At 20.2% G+C, this 23181-nt stretch overlaps 5 protein-coding genes across 5 annotated transcripts; 2 read left to right on the top strand and 3 right to left on the bottom strand.

The window, feature by feature from the left end:
• Positions 1-364: 364 nt before the first annotated feature.
• PADL01_0802000 (adenylyl cyclase beta) lies at positions 365-8013 on the bottom strand (the record flags this gene model as incomplete). The annotated part of the gene is made up of 5 exons (XM_028681355.1): positions 365-439; positions 586-978; positions 1424-7213; positions 7484-7735; positions 7921-8013. 5 exons carry the CDS (start codon positions 8011-8013, stop codon positions 365-367), a joined length of 6603 nt encoding a protein of 2200 aa, XP_028537741.1.
• Positions 8014-9435: 1422 nt separating this feature from the next.
• On the top strand, positions 9436-13884 carry PADL01_0801900 (inositol 5-phosphatase, putative; the record flags this gene model as incomplete). The annotated part of the gene is made up of 1 exon (XM_028681354.1): positions 9436-13884. One exon carries the CDS (start codon positions 9436-9438, stop codon positions 13882-13884), a length of 4449 nt encoding a protein of 1482 aa, XP_028537740.1.
• A 248-nt stretch (positions 13885-14132) lies between these two features.
• PADL01_0801800 (conserved Plasmodium protein, unknown function) lies at positions 14133-16610 on the bottom strand (the record flags this gene model as incomplete). The annotated part of the gene is made up of 3 exons (XM_028681353.1): positions 14133-14184; positions 14281-14338; positions 14483-16610. The coding sequence occupies 3 exons, from the start codon at positions 16608-16610 to the stop codon at positions 14133-14135; spliced, it is 2238 nt and encodes a 745-aa protein (XP_028537739.1).
• Positions 16611-17835: 1225 nt separating this feature from the next.
• PADL01_0801700 (rRNA processing WD-repeat protein, putative) lies at positions 17836-21171 on the top strand (the record flags this gene model as incomplete). Its single annotated transcript, XM_028681352.1, has 1 exon — positions 17836-21171. The coding sequence occupies one exon, from the start codon at positions 17836-17838 to the stop codon at positions 21169-21171; it is 3336 nt and encodes a 1111-aa protein (XP_028537738.1).
• A 987-nt stretch (positions 21172-22158) lies between these two features.
• On the bottom strand, positions 22159-22821 carry PADL01_0801600 (1-cys peroxiredoxin; the record flags this gene model as incomplete). The annotated part of the gene is made up of 1 exon (XM_028681351.1): positions 22159-22821. The coding sequence occupies one exon, from the start codon at positions 22819-22821 to the stop codon at positions 22159-22161; it is 663 nt and encodes a 220-aa protein (XP_028537737.1).
• Between the last annotated feature and the right edge of the window lie 360 nt (positions 22822-23181).

Here is a 23181-nt window from a genome sequence, read left to right as displayed (position 1 = left end):
GTGTATGTATTTTTTTATACATATAACTTATTTTTTCAGTTAAATTTTTTATGAAATACATTTAAAATGATTTAATATTTTCTATTTTTTTTCTTTATACATAGATTTTTATTTAAAATTTTTTAAAATGTTGTAAAGGGAGTTTATATACAATCATAAAAAAGAAAATATCGGATAGAACGAATAACAAATAGAAAGTGTATGTATATGAATATATATATATATATATATATATATATATATGTGTTTAAAAAAAAAAAAAATACATGTATAATAATTAAAAAACTAATTCAATATAATGCAAAACAATACATATTTAAAATTGTTGTAAACATTTTTTTTATATTTTATTTTTTATTCCTATTTACGATTCTATATACTTTTTGTAAATTTTTTTTATATATTCCTTTTCTTCATTTTCCAACAAATCATTCAAAACCTAAAAAAATAAAAAATATATATATATATGTGTGTATATATTTATTTTGTTACGCAAAAGATATAATTAAAAATTGAAATGGTTCATAAATATATGAAAAGATTTATATTTTTTTATTTTATTTTTTTTCTTTTTATTTGGATTACCTTTTTTAATGAAAAATTTGTTATGCAGAAATATATTTCCTCATCAGGTATATTTTTGTGTTTGCCAAATAATGTGTGGTGTTTACTTTTCTTCTCAAGGAAACTATTTATTTTATTATACATATCTCTATATACAAAATTAATGTTATGTATAGAATTAACGTTGTCTTTGGATAGAGTAACAGATTTCTTGTTCTCATCTTCATATAAACAAAAGACATTCTTCTCCATCAACTTTACAATAATTTTTTTTAACTCACACCTTGATATATACTTAGGATATATACATTCCATTTTTTTTATGTTAAACGTATGATTAAAGAAGGAGCAAAGCTTAGCCAACAACTGTTCTTCTTGGTTTAAGCTATCAATTAGGGACATGCAATATGCGGTCTATATATATGAAGAAAGGAAAAAAAAAAAATAATAATAATAATAAAATTATACATATATAATATATATATTAAATAAGATGGTCATATTATATATATGTACAACTATCCATTTATATATATTCATATATATATTTCATATGAACAGGTCATATTATATATATGTACAACTATCCATTTATATATATATTCATATATACATTTTACATGAACAGGTCATATTATATATATGTACAACTATCCATTTATATATATATTCATATATACATTTTACATGAACAGGTCATATTATATATATGTACAACTATCCATTTATATATTTCATATATATATTTTATATGAACAGGTCATATTATATATATGTACAACTATCCATTTATATATATATTCATATATACATTTTACATGAACAGATCATATTTTTTATTTTATTTTTTTTTTTTTACCAATCGAGGAACTAGCGGTGCTTCGTTTAAATCTTTGACTACCACAAGTTCATATTCATAAGTTATATCATCATTATTTGGATTATCATTGGAAGAAGTTGTGCTATTAGATGGGAATAATGAAGATTTTGCTTTTTCATTTTGTATTGAGATAATTTGTTTACTGAAATGATTAATATAATTATTTGTAGTGCATGTATTACTGATAGGGTTATTAAAAAAATGTTTGTTATAATAATGATAGTTATGTGTATCATCATTTTGATTTATATTATTTATTTGATTAAATTGGTTTGTGTGTGTTGTATGATTAGGATGATTAATTTTTGTTGGATTTGTGTTGGATGAATCTTTTTCACCATTTTGTTCTTTCAAAAAGAATAGTTCATCATTATTTTGTTCATTGTTCTGTTGATTGTTCTGTTGATTGTTTTGCTCATCATTTTTGTCTTTTTCATATTTATATAATTCTAGATAATGATTATTAAGAAGATAAAATAAAGTATATTGCACAAATTTCGGTATTCCAAAACAAGTTTTATTTAGATATTCAATTAGTTGTATACTTATTTTATCTTTATGTATATTTAAACATAAGCTAACAAATTCGTATAGATCATTTATATTGAAAGGTTTTAATTCTATAGATGCTTCACATTGTTGTGCATATTTTTTAATTTTTTTTAATTGTTTTATATTATTATTATTTTTCATTCCATTAATAAATAAAAAGATAAGAGGTTTATGTTTGTGCATAAAAAAAGGATTACATAAAGGTGATTTATTTTGATAAAACTTTTTATAATTATTAAAATAATTATTATTATTATTATAATGAATATTTTTGTGCATATTAGGATTAACATTTTGATTCATTTGATTATGTATGTTATCATTTAAATATTCATTTTTGATATTTTGATTTTTATAGATTTGATAATTATTATTTTGTTCATTCATTTTTTGTTGAGCTATATATAATAGAATATTATCTTTAATATTTGGATATAAAGTTTTATAAAACATTTTTTGTTCTTTAATTTTGTTTGTGTTATTTACATTTTCTGTTTCATCTTTAAATATTTGTACAACATTTATATTTTCTTGTTTGTTAGTATTATTTGTATTTTGTATAATATTTTCATTGTTAAAAGTTTGTGAATTTATTTCACTGTTATTTATTAATGTAGCTGAACTACTTTTTTTTGATAAAGAGTCATTATTTTCATCCATAAGAATAATTTCATGAGCTTGATATAATTTCTGTTGTCTTAAATTAAAAGAAGATATATTATCATTATGATTATTATCATTTGTTATATTAACATTTTGTGAATAATGAGAATTCTCTTGATTATACATATCATTAATATTATATAAATTATCTATATTTGTATCATTATTCATTTTATTTTGTAAGTTAGAAATAATATTTTTATCTATATGATCAATACTTTGATGTGCTCTCATATGATCATCAAGGAAATCATTTATATTTTTTTTTTTGATAGATAAACCGTTTTGTGCATCAGAGTTGTATATATTATCATCATCATAATCATCATTATTATTATTATTATCATTATCATTGTTGTTGTGTAAGAACTCATCATTTATATTATTATCTCCATAAATATTGTTTTCATGTATGATATTTTGATACATATTGTTTCCACAATTATTATTCTCATTTATATTATTCATATATGTATTGTTCATAAAATTACCTTTGCAGAAGACACACTTTCTAGAATGATTTTTTCTCCAATCTTTTAGATTTCTTTGTAAATGTTTGGATATTTTTTTTCTTTTAAGCATAGCTAACTTAGCTATATTATTTGATATTTTCCAAGCATCATCTTCAATATTAATATTTAAGGAAGTACCTGCTCTATAATTAAATATAATAAACATATTTTCATGTAAAGTAAAATAATAAATCATCGAGCTTATAATACCTATTCTGTTTTCTTTTAGTTCATTCTTCATTTTTGTATGTATATCGTTTCTTGAATATGTTTGAGAAGAAGAACTTACATCTCCTGTTGCTGTATGTTTATTGTATATGTGATCATGTTTGTTAATTATTTTATTTTTCTTCACAGTGTGTTTCCTAACAGAAGGATTATAATGGTCATGAATACCATCATTATGATTATCATCATCATTATTATAATGGTCATGATTATCATCATCATGATTATTGTCATCATCATGAATACTATCATCATCATGAATACTATCACCATCATGAATACTATCATCACCATGAATAACATCACCATCATGATTATTATCATCATTATCGTGTTGCTTATCCAACGTGCTTCCATGTGACACATCAGAAGGGATGTGATACATATGATTAATATCATTAGTATCATTTGTTTGACCCATGTGCTTACCATCTGGTATATATTTTTTTTTTTTTTTATTTTTCTCTTTGGTTTTTTTTTTGTTTTTCTTTTTATCTCGTCTGGAGTTATGAAAGAAATACTCCAAAAGTGTGGATATTTTTTTACAAAATATATTGTTATTAGAAGCATTTTGTGTTTGAATGTTTGTATTTATTTTATTTTGAATTAAAGTGTGATCATTTTTTTTATTTGGATGGTTGTGAATATATTTGTTAGTTTGGTAATTATAATTTTTATTTTTATCAGTATAATATTCCTTTTCCTTTTCTTTTTTTTTTTTTTTTTTTTTAGTTTTAAAAATAGGTATATCTAAATCATCTATTACATGTATCATACATTTAAAAAACCAGTGAAAAGATGGGTGTGTGATTTCTCTTAACATATTAAAGTTGTCATTTTTATTTAGGAGTATATTTTTTTTTCTCATATGAGATAATTTCCATGTGTTTAATATATCGTTACATAAAATTTTCCAAGGTAATAATGGATTTGTTATATTTATATATAATGAATTTGGCATATTACTAACATTAAATAATTTAAAGTTATATAATCCTTTTGTAATTAATTTTATGAATTCAAATATTCCTAGATTTTCATTTCCTTCAACAAATAAGACTCCACCTACACGAGAAAGTTCTTTAAATTTGAAATGCAGTGGATCATAATATTCATGTAATAAGAAAGGGCCAGTATAGCTTTTATAATCAACATGTAATGATGTTTTTATTTTATTAAATCTAGATATACTATAAATCATATCATATGTTAATGTATTGTCATATATATTATTAATAGATGTAGAACATTTTGTATTTGAATGAAGATTATCATCCATATCATATATATGATTATTATGTTTATCTAATATTAATTTATTTTGTCTTATAGGTTCATTTAAATGTTCATCATAATTTATATTATTTATATTATTTATATAATTTATATTATTCATATTCCTTTCCTTTGTCATCGTAATATTATTGTTTTTCTTGAAGTGTTCCAAATTTTTATTGGCAGTGTAAGTAAGAGAAGGTGATATGTTTGTATTTATGGGTTTATATAAATCATACATTTGTAAATAATAGAAACAATTTTTTTCTTCTTTGAACAAGTGATATATTTTATTTTTAAATATGCTTTTATAATATTTGAATAAAAAGTTGTAATTTAGAAATGAGAAATCAGAAACTTGTTGAAAATTTGTTTTCATTTTTTTATTTTCAAGAATGGATATATCTAAATTTGTCGATAAATTATCATGAACATTTTTTATTGTATCATCTTTTGCTGACATTAAATTATTATTATTATTATTAATATTATTATTATTATTAATATTATTTTTTTTATTGTTTTGATTTATATTATTATTCTGGCTATTAACTAATAATTCTTCATCTGTAAAATAATTATAATTATTATTATTATTATTATTGTTTTCATTGTTTGTATTATCATATACATAATCTATACATTTTTTATTAATAGTTCCTATTGGTGAATATATTTTAATTAGTTTATTTTTTCCTTTGACTTTTATAGATATTAATTTTTGAAAGGATATAAAATGTTTACAATTATTATATGTATTTTCATCAACATATATTTCTTTATTACCAGCTTTGAAACATAATCTAGCAGCAACATTAACAGAATCTCCTAAAGCTGTGTATTCTTTTCTAATTTTATTCCCTATGATTCCACACCATATTTTTCCAGTAGATATACCTATACTACCATTTAATTTTAATGATTTCAATGCATCTATTAATCTAAAACAAGTAAGTAAAGCTCTTATAGTATCATCACAATGATATAGAGGTGGTAATCCAAACATAATTAATATTAAGATACCTTTATCATCTAATATAAATTTATTTATTGTTCCTTCCATAGTAAATACAGCTTTTTGTGTTAGCTTCATAATTCCATGTGCTGAATGAACACCAGTCATAGTTGATGTATCTATATCTTTAACAGATACAAAAATAATGGTTACTTTTCTAATTTCATTAAAAAATATATTACATCCTAAAGATAATTTTCTATATACAATATCTGGTATAAATGTTTTTAAAAGAAGATCAAAATTTTCATATATAAGAGTAGATTGTCTAGATTGTTTATCTGTAGTTAATAGAGTAAACTTTTTTTTTATTTTATCTTCTGAACTATTTTTTCTTTTATTATTATCTTTTATATTATTTCTATTCATATTTTCATGCGACTTTCCATTGCTTGTATTATTTAATATTTGGTTATTTAATTGTTCTTCATTTGGTGGTTCACTTTGATCTGCATCTGCATTTACATCTACATTTACATCTGCATTTACATCTACATTTACATCTGCATTTACATCTACATTTACATCTACATTTACATCTACATTTAAATCTTCTTCGTCGTCTTCCTCTTCCTCTTCTTCCTCCTCCTCCTCCTCATAATTCTTTTTCAACTTCTTCATGTCAATTTCCTCCTTCATCTTCACAAATAAAAAAAAGTTCTTCTTGCAAGTCCCTTGAACTATCACCTTATCTTTAATATTTTTATAAAAAGAATACGACAGAACACTCTCTCCATTTTTTGCCAAGGATTCACCAGAACCTATTTCTTCCAGTGGCTTGCCTGATAATAAATATTCTCTTTTTCTTAAGACGTTTCCGATTTGTAAGAAGCTAACTTTTCCATATGTGATAGCAATATGTACTTTTAAATATTTATTTTCTATTGGTGTTGGAAATTTATTTAATAATTTGTGTATGTCCATACAACAGCCTAATGCTAGAAGACATATCTTTCTTATTTCTTGTACGTTTTGACTTTTTTTTTTTTTAATATAATCTGAAGGATAGTTATCATCTGAGTTATTTGCTTGAGAAATATTAGGCTTACTGATTTTACTATTTTTGAGATTATAATTTTTAATATTATCATAGACTTCATCTTGATGATCATAATCATCATCGTTATTATAAATATTATGAATATTATTATGATTATTATTTAAATGGAAATTTTCAAATTTCTTTTTATCTTTTTCAATATGCATAAATGTATCTGGATTATTCTCATCAATTGAGGTTTCATTATCTTTAAGGTTAACTACATGTGCATCATTATAAATATTTTGAATATTATGATCTTTTGTCTTTTTTTTTTTCTTCTTATTTTTTAAAACATTATGAAGGGGCCATATAACTAGAACAGCATCTCCACTGAACTTAATTATATCACCTCCCCAGTAATCTATAATTTTTATTAAAATGTTGAAAAACTTATTTAAGCAATTTCCTAGTAATTCGGTTCCATTAATTCGTTTGTCTAGTTGTTCAGCAAGGTTAGAAAATCCACTGGCATCACAAAAAAACTAAAAAAATAAAAATAAAATGAAAAAATAAGAAAATAAGAAAAAAAAAAAAAATAAGAAAAAAAAAAAAAAAAAAAAAAAAAAAAAAAAAAAAAAAAAAAAAAAAATAAGAAAAAAAAAAAAAATAAGAAAAAATAAAAAATAAGAAAAAAAAAAAAAAATTAGTAGTATGATAAATGTTTTGTAGGTTAAAAATATATATACATATATATACATATATACATGTATATATTTATGTCATTTTATTTTTTATGTCCTTTGTTTTATTACCACTACAGAGTTAAACTTCTGAATGACAAGATTTGAAAAGAACTGTGCAGGATTTTCACACTTACTATAAATATTTAAAAGAATCTTTGGAAAGAATGATTTAAATATAGCAAGATTTTCATTTTCTTTTATGATATTTTTATTTTCTTTCCTTTTTTCTTTTTCTTCTTTATTATATTTCTTATATAATTCATTTTCTAAAAAACGTTCGCATTTAATACTGAACCATCTCCAATCAGAAGTGTAGTCACACTGACAAAAAAATAAATATGCAAATTTTTTAAAAGGTGTTGATATGTATGTCTAATATATACACACACACTATTAGATTGACACATAAATATATGTATATATTTATGTGTATATGTAGATATATATATATATATATATATATATATATATGTATATGTGTGTATATTTTATTTTTTTATATTTACTGAATAATTTCTGCTCAAGTTATTTATGCGCTCATAGTTCTCGTCTTTGTTATCATACGATTTTAAATATTCGTTAAATATATTTTTTAACATCCTTTTTAAAAAATCAAATATAAAAAAAAAAAATATAAAATAAATAATAAATAATAAAAAATGAAAAACAAATCTATAGGGGGCACATTGTTCCTTGAATTTTACGTGTGTTTATATATACATAAATATATAAATATAAAAATATAAAAATATATTAAATATATATATTTATGTGTGTACTAAAAAATAGTGTAGTTATAAATAGACCGTATATTTTTTTTTATTATATATTTTTTTGTTATATAAAGTGAAATTACAAAAAAAACAAAAAAAAAATAAAAAATAAAAAAAATAAAAATAAAAATAAAAATAAAAATTCAATGAACAATAATATACATAATTCATTTAGATAATAGAATATTTGTCTTTATTACAAAAAAAAAAAAAAAATAAAATAAAACATATTGCAGTAAAATTTTTATTTTAGAAAAAAAGAAAAATATATTAATATTTATAAATATTAAAGTTAAAAAAAAAAAGAAAAAAAAAAAAAAAACAAACATGTACAATATATAGAATAATTCTATTACATATTTAATTTTTTTTTTTATTGCATTTACGTGAAAAAAAAAAAAAAAAAAAAAAAAAAAAAATATATATATATATAATATATATACAACTATGCATATATATATATTATATATATTGTATGTTATTAGAAGTCTGAAAATGTAACAATATATATATATATGTATATATTTATATTATTATAAATATATATATAGATAAATATTACTTTTATTTTTACTTTTAATTGTAATCTCGAACAAATAATAAAACCCGGAGAATACATTATATAGAGGGTGAGTATTCAAAACAATAATAGGAGGAAAGAAAAAAAAAAAAAAAAAAAAAAAAAAAAAAAAGAAACAGATAGATAAATAAATATAAATATATACATATATATATATAATAAATAAAAAAATAAATTATAATTATAATTATAATTAAAATAATTAAATATAATTAAAGAAAATATTTCATTTTATATATTTTATTTTATTTTATTTTATTTTATTTTTATTTTTTTGATTTGTTGAAACTATAAAAAAGTTATGATATAAAAATATAATAAGGAATTAAGAAAAAAAAAAAAAATATATGTAATATTTATTCAACTTATAAAATATTAACATATATTAATATAATATGTTTTATATATTTTTTTAATTTTTAGTAATATATTATAAAAATAAAAAAATTTACATATATAAAATATATATATATATATATATATATATATATATATATATATGTATATTTATATTGTTATATGTTGAAAAAAAAATTTATATATTTATATATTTATATATATATATATATATATATATTTATATATTTATATATATGTATATTTTTTCGCACGTGTCTGCCTTATTTTGATATCCTAGTAGTAATGTTTGTTTAATTTATTTTTATGTGATGATGTATCCTTCAAGGTTGACGTGTTTTAGAAGTTATAAGATATACTGTAATAAGGATTGTTTATTTGTAATAGGTATAAATAAGAAAGAGAATGTTTATGAAGTAAGTTCTTTGAAGAGAAGGAGTAAGAAGATTGAGATTGTAGAACACTTTGAATTATATATGAAGAAAGATTATTGTAATTATATAATAAGAAAGAAATTAGAATATATATGTAAATGTGAAGGAATATTTGGATGTATTCGTTTTTTGAATTATCCTTATTTATATGTATTAATTAAGAAAGAGAAAGTGGGAATATTGTTTAATGAACATAAAGTATATAATGTAAAAAATATTTTATTAATACCATTTGTTGAAGATATATTTGATAATTATAATGAAGAGAATGAATTAATAGATTTATTTTATAATAATATAAATCATAAATATATATATTTTTCATATACATATAATTTAACTTCAAGTGTGCAAGAAAATTATTTTATTCAAAAAAATTATATGAAAGGAGGACATGAAGAATATAAAAAGAATCCATATATATGGAATTCATATCATAATAAATATTTTATAAAAAAAAATATTTTCTTATGTTTATTTGTAATAAATGGTTATTTTATTCAATCTAAATTTGTATGTTCAGGAAAAATTATTGATATTAGTTTGATAGGTAGAAGAAGTAATAAATATGCAGGTACTCGATATAGAAAACGAGGTCTAAATTCTTTTGGTTATTCAGCTAATGATGTTGAATCTGAGATTATTTTATTTGAAAAAAATAATTCTCATGTTATCTTATCATATACACAATTAAGAGGTTCTGTTCCTATATTCTGGAATCAACAATTGAATTATAAAATTTTAAAAAAACCGCAAATAAATTTTATAAAAACAGATATTAATTATTCATGTACACAAAAACATTTTGAAATGTTATATGAAAAATATGGATATCCTATAACAGTTGTTAATTTATTAAGTAAGAAAAAATATAGTGATGAACAAAAATTATCATATCAATATAAACTATCAATTGATACACTTAATAAAGATATACCTAAAAAAATACATATTATATATAAACATTTAGATTTAAGAAAAGCTTATAAAATTGGTATTAAATATACACAATATATTTTAAAAATGTTATATAATTATTCTTTAAATACTATTGGATTCTTTTATATGCATAATAAAAAAGTTGTACTTATTCAAACAGGTGTTCTTAGATTTAATTGTGTTGATTGTTTAGATAGAACAAATGCAGCACAATTATTTTTAAACATCTATATGTTTATTAAATTCGTAAAAATTATAAAATTAATCAAAAAAAATGATTTGTCTGTTCAAAATATATCACATATATCACAACTATATGAAGAATTAGGTGATGTTATATCAAAACAATATGCAGGATCGACAGCACATAAAAAGTATACACCCGGACAGCATTCTAACTTTTTTATTCAATCAAAAGAATTATTTACATCTCTAAAAAGATATTATATTAGTTCTTTTAATGATCTAGAAAAACAAAAAGCAATTAATCTATTCCTAGGTGTTACACATAATAAATTGAATTGTATAAATAATTCTCATGAACTTGATACGTATGCTCATAATAAATATTTTAAAAATTATGGAAAAAATATTTTCTGGTGGGTTCTTCCTCTAGACAAATTCTATTACAAGGCACAGACATTACTAGATTTAAAAAATGAGGATATTATTATAATAAATCTTAGAAGAAAATTAAAAGAAAAAGAAAAAGAAAAAGAAAAAAGAAAATTAAAAATTAAATATATGAAGGGTAAAAAAATGAAAGAATTTTTATATACATATAATATGAACACTAAGATGAATTCACATAAATATAAAGAAAGAAAAAGAGAAAAAAAAAAAAAAAAAAAAAAACATACACATCTAAATATTTTAGAAGATTTATATAAAAACTGGAAAACAGAAGACGAATCAAAGAAGATACTTAAAATTAAAAGGAGGAGAAATATATTAAGAAGTATGAAGGATGTAAAAATTAAAAACATAAAAAAACAAGATTTTATATCAAAAATGTATGATAATTTGAGGTTTTATAAATGTTTTAGTAATACAAATATATTTAAACATATATATAATTTTAATAATGCAGAGCAGAATTTTTTAGATAAAATGGGTGTTTCTTTGGAGGGTAATTTATTCTTTGATCGTATGAATTATATATTTAGCATGCGTGCTGTAGATAATTTTTATAAGAAAGGGGAGGTCCACGTTGATAAAAAAAATGGTGGTGATAAAACATATTGTGATGATAAAAAAAATGGTGGTGATAAAACATATTGTGATGATAATAAAAATTGTGGTGACAAATACAATATAAATGACCATCTTAATAATATACATTATAACAATTCTGTAAATAACTTAAATTTAGGTAATATAATCGATAATAATATAGAAACGAATCCACGTTCTTTTATTGTTTTTTTCAAATATTTGTCACATATATGTAATTTTTACAATGTATATAAAAATAATTTCCATTATTTTTTTAAGAATAAGAATATATTTCGATATAAAATATGGAGACTTATTTCATGTTATAATTATTTAAATTATTTAAAAATATATTTCAATATATTTTTTCTTTTATATTATACTATATGTAATACATATAATATAAAATTGATATATATGAATCATATAAAAGAATTAATATCTTTTACTAATTCATTCAAGTGTAAAGATTTACAATATGAAGAAGATGATGTAATTAAAAAATGTGATTATTATAATAAAAAGATAAAGAAATATTCTACTAATTATAAGAACCATATTAATAATCATATTATAATAAATACTTCTAGCTTTGAAAATGATGTAAAACATCTTGTGGATCATTTCAAGAGATATAAAAATATGCCTATGTTAATAGATAATTATATAAATTATTATCAAATAAATAATATTCCTTATAATTATATGTTGATTAATATATCGTCTATTATATGGGATATCAAAATGAATGATAATATGAAAAAGAAACTATCAAGGTATAAAATGAAAAATGGAATAACAAACAAAAATATTACAAATATTAAAAATATTACAAATATTACAAATATTAAAAATAATAATAATCATATATATAATATATATAAATATAGTATTTATAATTGTAGAACTCATACTTGTTCTATATCCTATTTAGATGATGATGACGTCCATATTTTTAATAGATGCAGCATGTCTGATGTTTATAATTTATCAGACGTCTATAATATCGTTACTAAGGAAGATCAAATAATAAATAATAATATGCTAAGTGATGAAAAAACGAAAAATTCTCATATCTTCAAAAATTATATAAAGAGGAATAATATATCAGATAATTCTTCTGATAATAATAGTAATTTAATTATTTCTAGAAATGAAAAAAAGAAAATATTTTTAAAAAAAAAAAATATTAAAATTGCATCTAAATTTTATAAATGTCATATATATAAAAGATATATAAAAGAAAAAAAAGATGAAAAATATAAAAGAGATAAGAATTATAATATTTTGCAACTTCCATATATATACAGTCCATTTTATTTTAATTCCAAAATGATAAAGTTTCTTTTATTTGTTTATTCAACATATTGTTCTTCTGCAAATGAAATAAATTGTAATAAAAATATTAAATATAATATTTATAATAATTGTAATAAATTAAATAAATATCCTATTGATTTTTATTATCATTGTAATAACTCATATAATCAAATTAAAAAAATGATAGATATGGATAATGAGCTCATTAAAAAAGATACAAATAATATACAAAGTTCTAATAACATATATTATAACATTGTGTTTTTTTTTAAAAAATTATTTGTAATTAAATATGTAGATTTATATTTTATTGAATTATATTTATCATATGTATATAAGACAAATTATTATAAAGAATTTGATGTCTATTTTTATCAAAATATAAAATATCCTTTTTATAATAATATGAAAAATAAAAAATCAGAAGAGAAACTTTTCTTAGATAATTATGATTCATTTGAAAATATACACAAGAAAAAAAAAGAAGTTTTTCGTATACATAAAAAAATTTATAATGAAGTAACAAATAATTATAATAATTTAGCTAGGAAATATATATATATAAAAAAATTTGAAACACAATATACTCAAGAAATGAATTCATATAAAAAAAGAGATGAACAAATCAAACAGTTCTTTAAAAATAAAATTACTTCTTTTAATAATCAAATGAATAATTATAATATCCATTTTAATAATTTTAAACATTATATTAAACAAAATGAAAAATATAAACAAAACAGAAACTATGATCATCTTCATAATTTTAATGTCTTGAAAGATAAAATAGAAAACTCAATGAATTATAATCAGTATTGCCATCCAATTGGAAGGAAAATATTTACAACATAAATTAAAACGAATCACATGTTTTTTTTAAGTTATCTGTTCATAAATATATTTCATATTAATATAACATAATATAATATATCAATAATATTTATAATTTTTTTTTTTTTTTGTTAAAACACATAAAAAAAGAAAAAAAGAAAAATTAAGAATTAATAAATTAAAAAATTAAAAAAATTAAAAAAATTAAAATAGTGTAAGGTGTCAATCCATTTTTTTTTTTTTTTTTTTTTTTTTTTTTTTTTGCTCTCTTAAAAATGCAGTTGTCGTAGTTCTCTCAAGGCTGTTTTTATCCTATAGACGCTGCAAAGAAAAAAAAAAAAAAAATATATATATATATATATATATATATATATTTATTAATTTATTTATTATTTATTTTTTTGAAATGTTCTGTACTTGATTGGGTCTTCACAACAGATTGATTGTATGAAAGAATTTATTTTATCTTCAAAGTCTAAAAAGAAGCATTAAAATAAAATATATACATATATATATATATATATATATATATATATATATATATATATATTTATAAACACTCTACTATTGATAACTACAATGAGACAAACTCCTTTCTCATTATTTTTGTTCTTATTACCTTGAAAGGACAAGGATCGAATATGTAACTCATTACTCAACAATTTTAATGATATATATGCTTTTAATATACACGTTATCAATATTTCCTTTGGAGTAAATATTAAACATAAAGGAGTTTTATAAATATCTAATATAGTTAAAAAACATAACTTCTCTAAATATACCACCTGATCAGATTCAATATATCCTTTCATTGTATACACAAATTTATTTATATATGATGGTAATAATTCAAAAAATAACATTTTTGGATTTATGTGATAATTAAAACTTTTTAATATTTCTCCTTCGTAATATATTATTATCTTCTGCATCAATTGTAACTTCTGACCTGAATTGTTTAATACCCATTTGGAAGAAGAAACGTATATATTCTTTTTATGCTCTTTACATAATTTTTTTAATTTTTTTATAGTCTCTGTCAAATTATTTTTTTCCCCTAACTCACCATTTTTTTTGTGCAACTCACCATTTTTTTTGTGCAACTCACCATTTTTTTTGTGTAACTCACCATTTGTTTCGTGCAACTCACCATTTTGTTCATGTAACTCACCACTGTGTTCACGCAAATCACCATTGTGTTCACGCAAATCACCATTTTGTTCACGCAAATCACCATTTATTTCATGTTTTATTTTACCATTTTCATTTTTTACATCAGTTTGTTTATTTATCGTTTCGTTCTGTTCAATATCCATGTGGTCATACTCCGAAACGTCACTGCTATTACATTCAGACAAATATGAGCTAAAGCAATCACTGACATGATTTATATTATTTATATCAGATATATATCCTTCTTCAATTATATTATTCAATTCTTGTAGGTCGTTATATATGGATTTATTTTCTTGTAGATTATTTACATTATTATTAATATGTAAACATTTGGATTGTTTTTTGTTTTTATGTTCTTTCTTTGTATCTATGTAAGTATTTTCATTTTTTGAATCTTGATTCAGTTGTTGTTTCTTTTGTTCTTCTTGTTTTATGCTTATATCACATAAGTTTTCTTTTTTGATATGTTCCATAAAAGAAGAAAAGGTTTTGTGATTAAATATTTGAGTATTATAAAAGGTATGATTAATTTTATAATTTGTTATTAAATCTAATTCGATAGAATGTATTTTTTTTTTGATTTTTTTTTTTTTATAAAAATAATTTAACAGTTTAAAAATAACTTTTGGTATATCATATAATTTTCTTGATTTTTTCAAGAGTTCAAAATCTTCTCTTAATTTCCAAGCAAGGAAAATACAGGCACCTGCGATGAGATAACTTATTGTGTTTTTTTTTCTTTTAAGAATTTTCTGATTATATTTATTCATATAATATAAAGCAATACATATGGTGCAAAAAGAAAGTTGTAAATATTTTCCTAGGATGATAATAAATTTGGAAGTATTCATAATATAGTTTCTGAATTTTCTGTTTTTTAAAAATTTCATATAATATTCTTCATCAGTATTCATATTCATATTAACATCTAAAATGATATTGAGTTTTTTAAATAGTTCTTTTTTTATTTCTTCTCTTAGGTGATTAATATTATTAGGATTATTATGTGAATCATCATCATAATTATCATCACAGTTATCATCATCATAATTATCATCACAGTTATCATTATCATAATTATCATCACAACTATCATCACATTTATCATCACAATTATCATCACATTTATCATCACATTTATCATCACATTTATCACTTTCTTTTTTATTCTTACTGGAGTTGTTGTATTTGGCCTTCTTCTTTTTGGGAGACATGGATACATCATCATTAAGAATATTTTTATCATTACTATAATTATTATTATTATTATTATTACTATGATTACGTTTAATATAATTTTTATTATCCAAGTCATTTTGCTCGGTTATTTGTTTTTTATCCACATCATCATCACTTATTTTATGTGTGATAATAGAAGGAACAGATTTCTCCCTCCTTAATAATTTATCATCATCAAAGTATATATTATTATCATTATAACAAGGATCTTCATTTTTTTGAATGTCATTTTTTATATATTCTACATGACCACATGTTGTATTTATATTTTCATTTTGTTCACATATATTTAAATTAAAATTGTCGACGTTTGTCTGAAATATTTTCATATTTTAAAAGATAGAAAAAAAAAAAAAAAAAAAAAAAAAAAAAAAAACAATGATATATGTGTACATATAATATATATATATATATTTCATATGTTAATTGTTAAATGTTCACAATTCATGTAATATAGGTAAGTTCTAAAAAATATTAAAAAATAAAACACAGCATATTAAGATGTAGCATTTTCTTTATAATAATATACTCAAACTGCAAAAAAAAAAAAAAAAATTATAATATATATATATATATATATAATCAGTTATGAAAATGTGAAAACCATCTTATGGTAATATTTACATTTTATTTTGTAGTAGTCTCCACGGATAAATTAAATAAGAACTTAAAAAGATATAAAAATATATATACATATATTTAATGTAATTTATATTATTCATAAATTATTAGAAATATATATAATATATTTTTTTTAACATAATATTTATGGAGAAATATATAGTAAGTATTTTATTTACAAAAAAAAAAAAAAAAAAAAAAAAAAAAAATAATAAGGTATTATATATATTATATATATGAACATTTCTATAATATAATATGCATATATAAGGAAAAATAATTATAATATATATATATATATATAAAATAATTAATATATATTTTATAAATAACAATATTTTATTGTTTAAAAAAAAAAAAAAATACTTGAAATTATATTTTAAAAAATAATCATTTTTTAATTAATATTTAAAATATAGAAATATATTATTTTAAATATATTAACATAACAGGAAGAAATAAAAATAAATAAATAAATAAATAAGAAAATGAGATAACTATTTATAATTTATAGAACTGTTGTGGAAAAAAATAAAAATAATAAAAATAATAAAAATACAATAAAATGAATTAAATTAAAATAGTATAAGTTGTTTTATATATATATGTATATATATATTTATTTATTTAATAATTAAATTTTGTATATATTTTTATTAATATTTATATATAATTTAAAATAACAATAATAGTAAAATATATTTTAGAAGGCCAAGAAAGTTATTTATTATATATCATTTAATATATATATATTTATTTATATTTATATATGTGTATAGAGCTCAAGTAAATGTATTAATATATTAGTATATACGCTGGTATATATTTATATGTATATTTTTTTATTTTTAATTTTTTATGTAACACATGTAGATATATATTATTATCATCTTATTATCATCTTATTGACATTTTAAATATTTATGTGTTATCATGTTAAACTATACTTTGAGCAACATATGTGGGTGTTTTTATACTGGAGGTAAAATATTATTTAGTAATGATGGGAACTGTTTATTTGTACCTGTAAGTAATAGAATAAATATTTATGATTTATGTAGTAATAGTTGTAATACATTAAAATCAGAAAGTCGTAATGATATAAGACATATTGCTATTCATCCTAGTATGGAGATTATTATAACAGTAGATAAATTTGGTTATGGCTGTGTTATAAATTTATTGAAAGATCAGATAATTTCAAGAATATTGTTTAAATCTAAAACTGGTGTTGTTACTTCTTTTAATTATAATAATATGCTTACACCTCAAGAAGAACAAGATGTTGTTAATTCATCCATATTTACAAATAATGGAAAATACTTTTTGATTTCAATTGGTAGAAGAGTAATTATATGGAAGAGTCCTTGTAAAAAAAATAACTATAAATTAATAAAATATAATGATATATGTTTTCATTCATTAAATGTTATATCATTAGATATATCTACAGATGATAAGTATTTTTTAACCACATCGTATGATATGACTATAAGAATTCATACAGTCAAAAAAGAAAAAAAAATCAAGCCAACCATTTTGAGTGGTAATAAAACAACCATCGTAGGTGCATTCTTTTCAAAAGATGGGAACTTTATATTCAGTGTAAATAAATCTGGGTTAATAATTATGTGGTCATACGAGGCGCAGACGGATGAAGGACAAAAATATGAAAATTTTGAGGCTAACAAGGTGTATGAGGATATAAATAGTGATAATATAAATAGTGATGATAAAAAAAGTGATGATGATATAAATAGTGATGATAAAAAAAGTGATGACGATATAAATAGTGATGATGACGAAAGAAATAGCTGCGATGATGAAAATGTTTCTTTTAAAAATGAAAAAAAAAAAAATAGAAAAGAGGAGAAGAGCTCCAAAATATACCCCTATAATAATAAAATAAAAGACAACAACAACAATAATAATAATAATAATAATAATAGTGTGAAGAGAGCCTTTGAAAAAAGGTGGTGTTATAAGAAAATATATTATTGCAATCAAGAGAAGAATGAAGAAGTTATAAGATCATGTTTTAATAAAGAAAAGGATATATTTGTTATCGCATTTTCAAGTGGAAGGTTTGCTATTTATAGTACTCCAGATATGACATCTCTTTATAATATTAGTATTAATACAAACACAATTGATGATATTACTATAAATACTGATGGAGAATGGATAGCATTAGGAGAAGGTAATAATGGTACTATTATAATATGGGAATGGAAAAGTGAGAGCTATATATTAAAACAAAATACAACAAATAAAAATGTCAAATGTGTTAAATTTTCTCCTATTATTAGTCATTTAAAAATTGGTAGTCATATTATAGATAATTCAAGTACTTATCACGAATCTGATAATTTTACTAGTAAATTTGTTATTGTTACAGGTAATGAAGATGGTACTATTAAATTATATGATTATTTATCATTTATAAATTTTGTTACTTTTACTGCTCATACAAATAGTGTTACAGATATTTGTTTCTTACCACAAGGAAATGCATTCATCTCATGTTCTCTTGATGGTACTGTTAGAGCTTTTGATCTTTTAAGATATCGTAATTTTAAAATTTATACTCCTGATGTTATAACTGAGTCAAATCAATATAGTAATAATATGAACGACCTGAACAGTTCAGGTAAAAAAAAAGTGGATAAAAAATTGAATGTTCAATTTTTGTGTGTGAGTGTGAATATAAGTGGGAATATAGTAGCAGCAGGTGGTCGTGGGAATGAGTATTTGGTATATATATGGAATGTACAGACAGGAAAATGTATAGATAAATTATATGGTCACAATTCTCCTATAATAAAAATATGTTTCAGTACAAATTTAAAGAATGAAGGGATAATAGCTAGCTGTTCATGGAGTAAAAATGTATTAATATGGGATTTATATGCTCGTCAAAATAAGGGTAGTAAATATGAGGAAATAACAACATCACATGATATATCATATATGTGTTTTGATCCAAGAGGGAATGATATATTAGCTGTATGTACATTAAGTTGTAAAATTATATTTTGGGATATATCTATACAAGAAGTAATAGGAACTATCGAAGGAGCAAGAGATATTAAGAGAGGTAGATTATTAGGTGAACAATTTGGGGCAATACCTAAAATGAATAAAAAAAGGAATAGAAAAAAAAGTTTGAATAATTTAGATGATGAATCTATGTATGAAGAAGATTTAGAAGATCAAGGGAAAAATACTATTGTAAATCAAAATTGTTATTTTACCTCTATAGATTATATACATAATGGTAATTATATAGTTGGATGTGCTAATTGTAGTGTCTCTTTATATATATATGATACATATTTATATTTATTAATAAAAATTATTGATTTAACAAAGAATTATTGTGTAGATGGTATTAAAAGAGAAATATCCACTCGATATTTAACATCTGAAGGGACACATATATATGAATTAGATATTAGTGATGAAGAAGGTGATATTTATTTAGATAATTATAAAATTATGAATAGAAAGAAAAAACAAAATTTATTACCAGGACAAATGAATGAAGATTATTTAAATAGTAAATTAAAAAAATATAAATTTCTTTTAAATCAATTACATATATCTGGGGATGATAGACATATAGCTGTTGCATGTAATACTGGATTGTATGTATTTACAAAAGATTATCAATACCAATATATTCCAAGTATTAAAAATATTTATAAAGGATTAATATCACCAAATATTTATGTTCCCAAATTTTTAACACAAAACGTTAATTTAAAGAATTTAAAAAACTCTTTAAAAAAAAAAGAATATATGAAAGCCTTTATTTTATCTTTAGCATTAAATAATTATGAACACATTTTAGAGGTATATGAAAATATCCCATATAATATTATCCCACTATGTGTAAAGGTATTAACCAAACCATTTCTATTTATTCTCATAAATTTTATAAAAACATTATTAATTAATGATACTATTAAACATATCCATTTACATTTATTTTATCTTAATTCTATATTTACAACTCATTTTAATGTATTCCTAAATAATGATTTTTATAATCATATGCATAATAATAAATCTATTAAGAACAGTCAGGATAAAAATAAAACATCTACTCCAAACATTATGAGTAATACCACTTCACTTTTCTCGTCAGATGAAATACGTACATCTCTTTTATTAATATTAAAACAGATTTTTACAATAAATAATGGTTTACAGTATTTGTATACAAATAACATAAATGTTTTAAAGTATTTATCTTTAAAGGAATGAAAAGGATTATAAAATGTGATCACAAAACGGAAGTAACAATAATAAAAATAATGATAATATAATATGGGATTTTTTTTTTTTTTTTTTATCATATAAGACATCATATGTATGTTGTAAAGGATAAAAGACCACCATTGAATATTTATTACAAAGTAAAATTATTGCATATATATAAAATGAATATATATGTGATATGTAATATATATGAATAATTAAATAATATTTGCCCACATATATATTATATATATATATATATATATATATAGGTTCATTTTTTTTGTATGTACTAAATTTAGTATTGTCATTTTCTTCATTTTTAATCTCATTTTGAATAATTAAAAACATATTATGAAGGAAAATTATTTTATTTTATTTTTTTTTAAACTTTAAAAAAATATATATTTTTAAATTACAATTTAATGAATATTATGAATATTATGAATATGTATATAAATAAATGTATATATGTGTGTCTTTTACCCATTTAAATTTTCTTATAATAAGTATTGTTCTTGTATATATTTTTCTTAGATTAAAATATTACCATTTAAAAAAAAAAAAATATATATATATATATATATATATATATATTATAATTTGGTATTTCTTTTATATGTTTCGTTTTTAAAAATGTTCATATATTTGAAAAAATAGAAAGAAAAAAAATAAAAAAATCATAACTTCTTACATATATATATTATATTAATATAGTCCAATTTAATCCTCTTGGATATAAATTAAGAACAATAAATATATAATTAGATTATACATTTTTGTGTTGGATATTTTTTTTTTATATTTTGTATAGCCATTTTGTATTTTTTTTTTTTTTTTTTATTTTGTATAGCCATTTTGTATTTTTTTTTTTTTTATTTTATTTTGTATAGCCATTTTGTATTTTTTTTATTTTTTTTTTATATTTTGTATAGCCATTTTATATTTTTTTTTTTATTTATTTTTTTTTTTTTACATTAACCGTTCAGGTGATTACATTTGAACAAATCTTAAATACCCCTTTTGTGATGGTACATCCATTTTTTTTACTTCATTTTTAAAAAGTTTTGGAAGGTCTGCATTATCAACAGTTGGTAATATACAGCATTTGTCTCCTTCTTTCCAATTGACCGGAGTAGCAACAGGGTGTGTATTAGTGAGTTGTAATGATTTAAGAACTCTAAGAATTTCTTGTGAATTTCTTCCTGTCGTGGCTGGATAAAGAACGGTTGCTTTGACTTTTTTATCTGGAGAAATAAAGAAAACACATCTACAAGTTAATGGAAGTCCTTTAATATCTTTTTCTTTTTCATCCATAATTTTTAATTCGTTAGCTAATTCTCTGGATTCATCACAAACCATAGGAATATCCCATTTATCTAGTTTTCCATAAAATTTTATATCTTCTATCCATTTATCGTGAGATTCTTTAGAGTTACAACTAAATCCGATTAATTTGCAGTTGAGCTTTAAAAATTCTTCATGCATTTTACCAAATTCAGCAAGTTCAGTAGTACATACAGGAGTAAAATCATGTGGGTGACTAAATAAAATAGCCCAGCTATCTCCTACGTATTTATAAAAGTCAAAAACTCCATCTACATTAGAAGCAGTAGCAGTAAAATTTGGAAACGTAGCTCCTAAATGGTAAGCCATTATTAATATGAAAAAAAAAAAAAAATAAAAATAATAAAAAAATAATAAAAAAATAAAATTTAAGAAAGGCTGAATGAGAAATATTTTATATATACAACTTTGTATGCTTATGTATGCTTTACAAATAATTATTTGAAATATTAAAATATTATAAGTGGAAATAGATACATATGTTAGTAATTATAATAAATACTTTATTGAATTATTTATTTTTATTTTTTTTGTGTTCATATATTATAAAAAAAAAAATATATATATAAGAAAAATGTTACGTTTAGGGTATAGCAAAAAAAAAAAAAAAAAAAAAAAAAAAAAAAAAAAATATAAAATATATTATATATATATATATTAATTTTATGT

The sequence above is a fragment of the Plasmodium sp. gorilla clade G2 genome, assembly GCF_900097015.1.
Source record: "Plasmodium sp. gorilla clade G2 genome assembly, chromosome: 8".
NCBI classification, from domain to species: domain Eukaryota; phylum Apicomplexa; class Aconoidasida; order Haemosporida; family Plasmodiidae; genus Plasmodium; species Plasmodium adleri (nom. inval.).
This window is presented reverse-complemented; position numbering and strand designations above follow the sequence as displayed.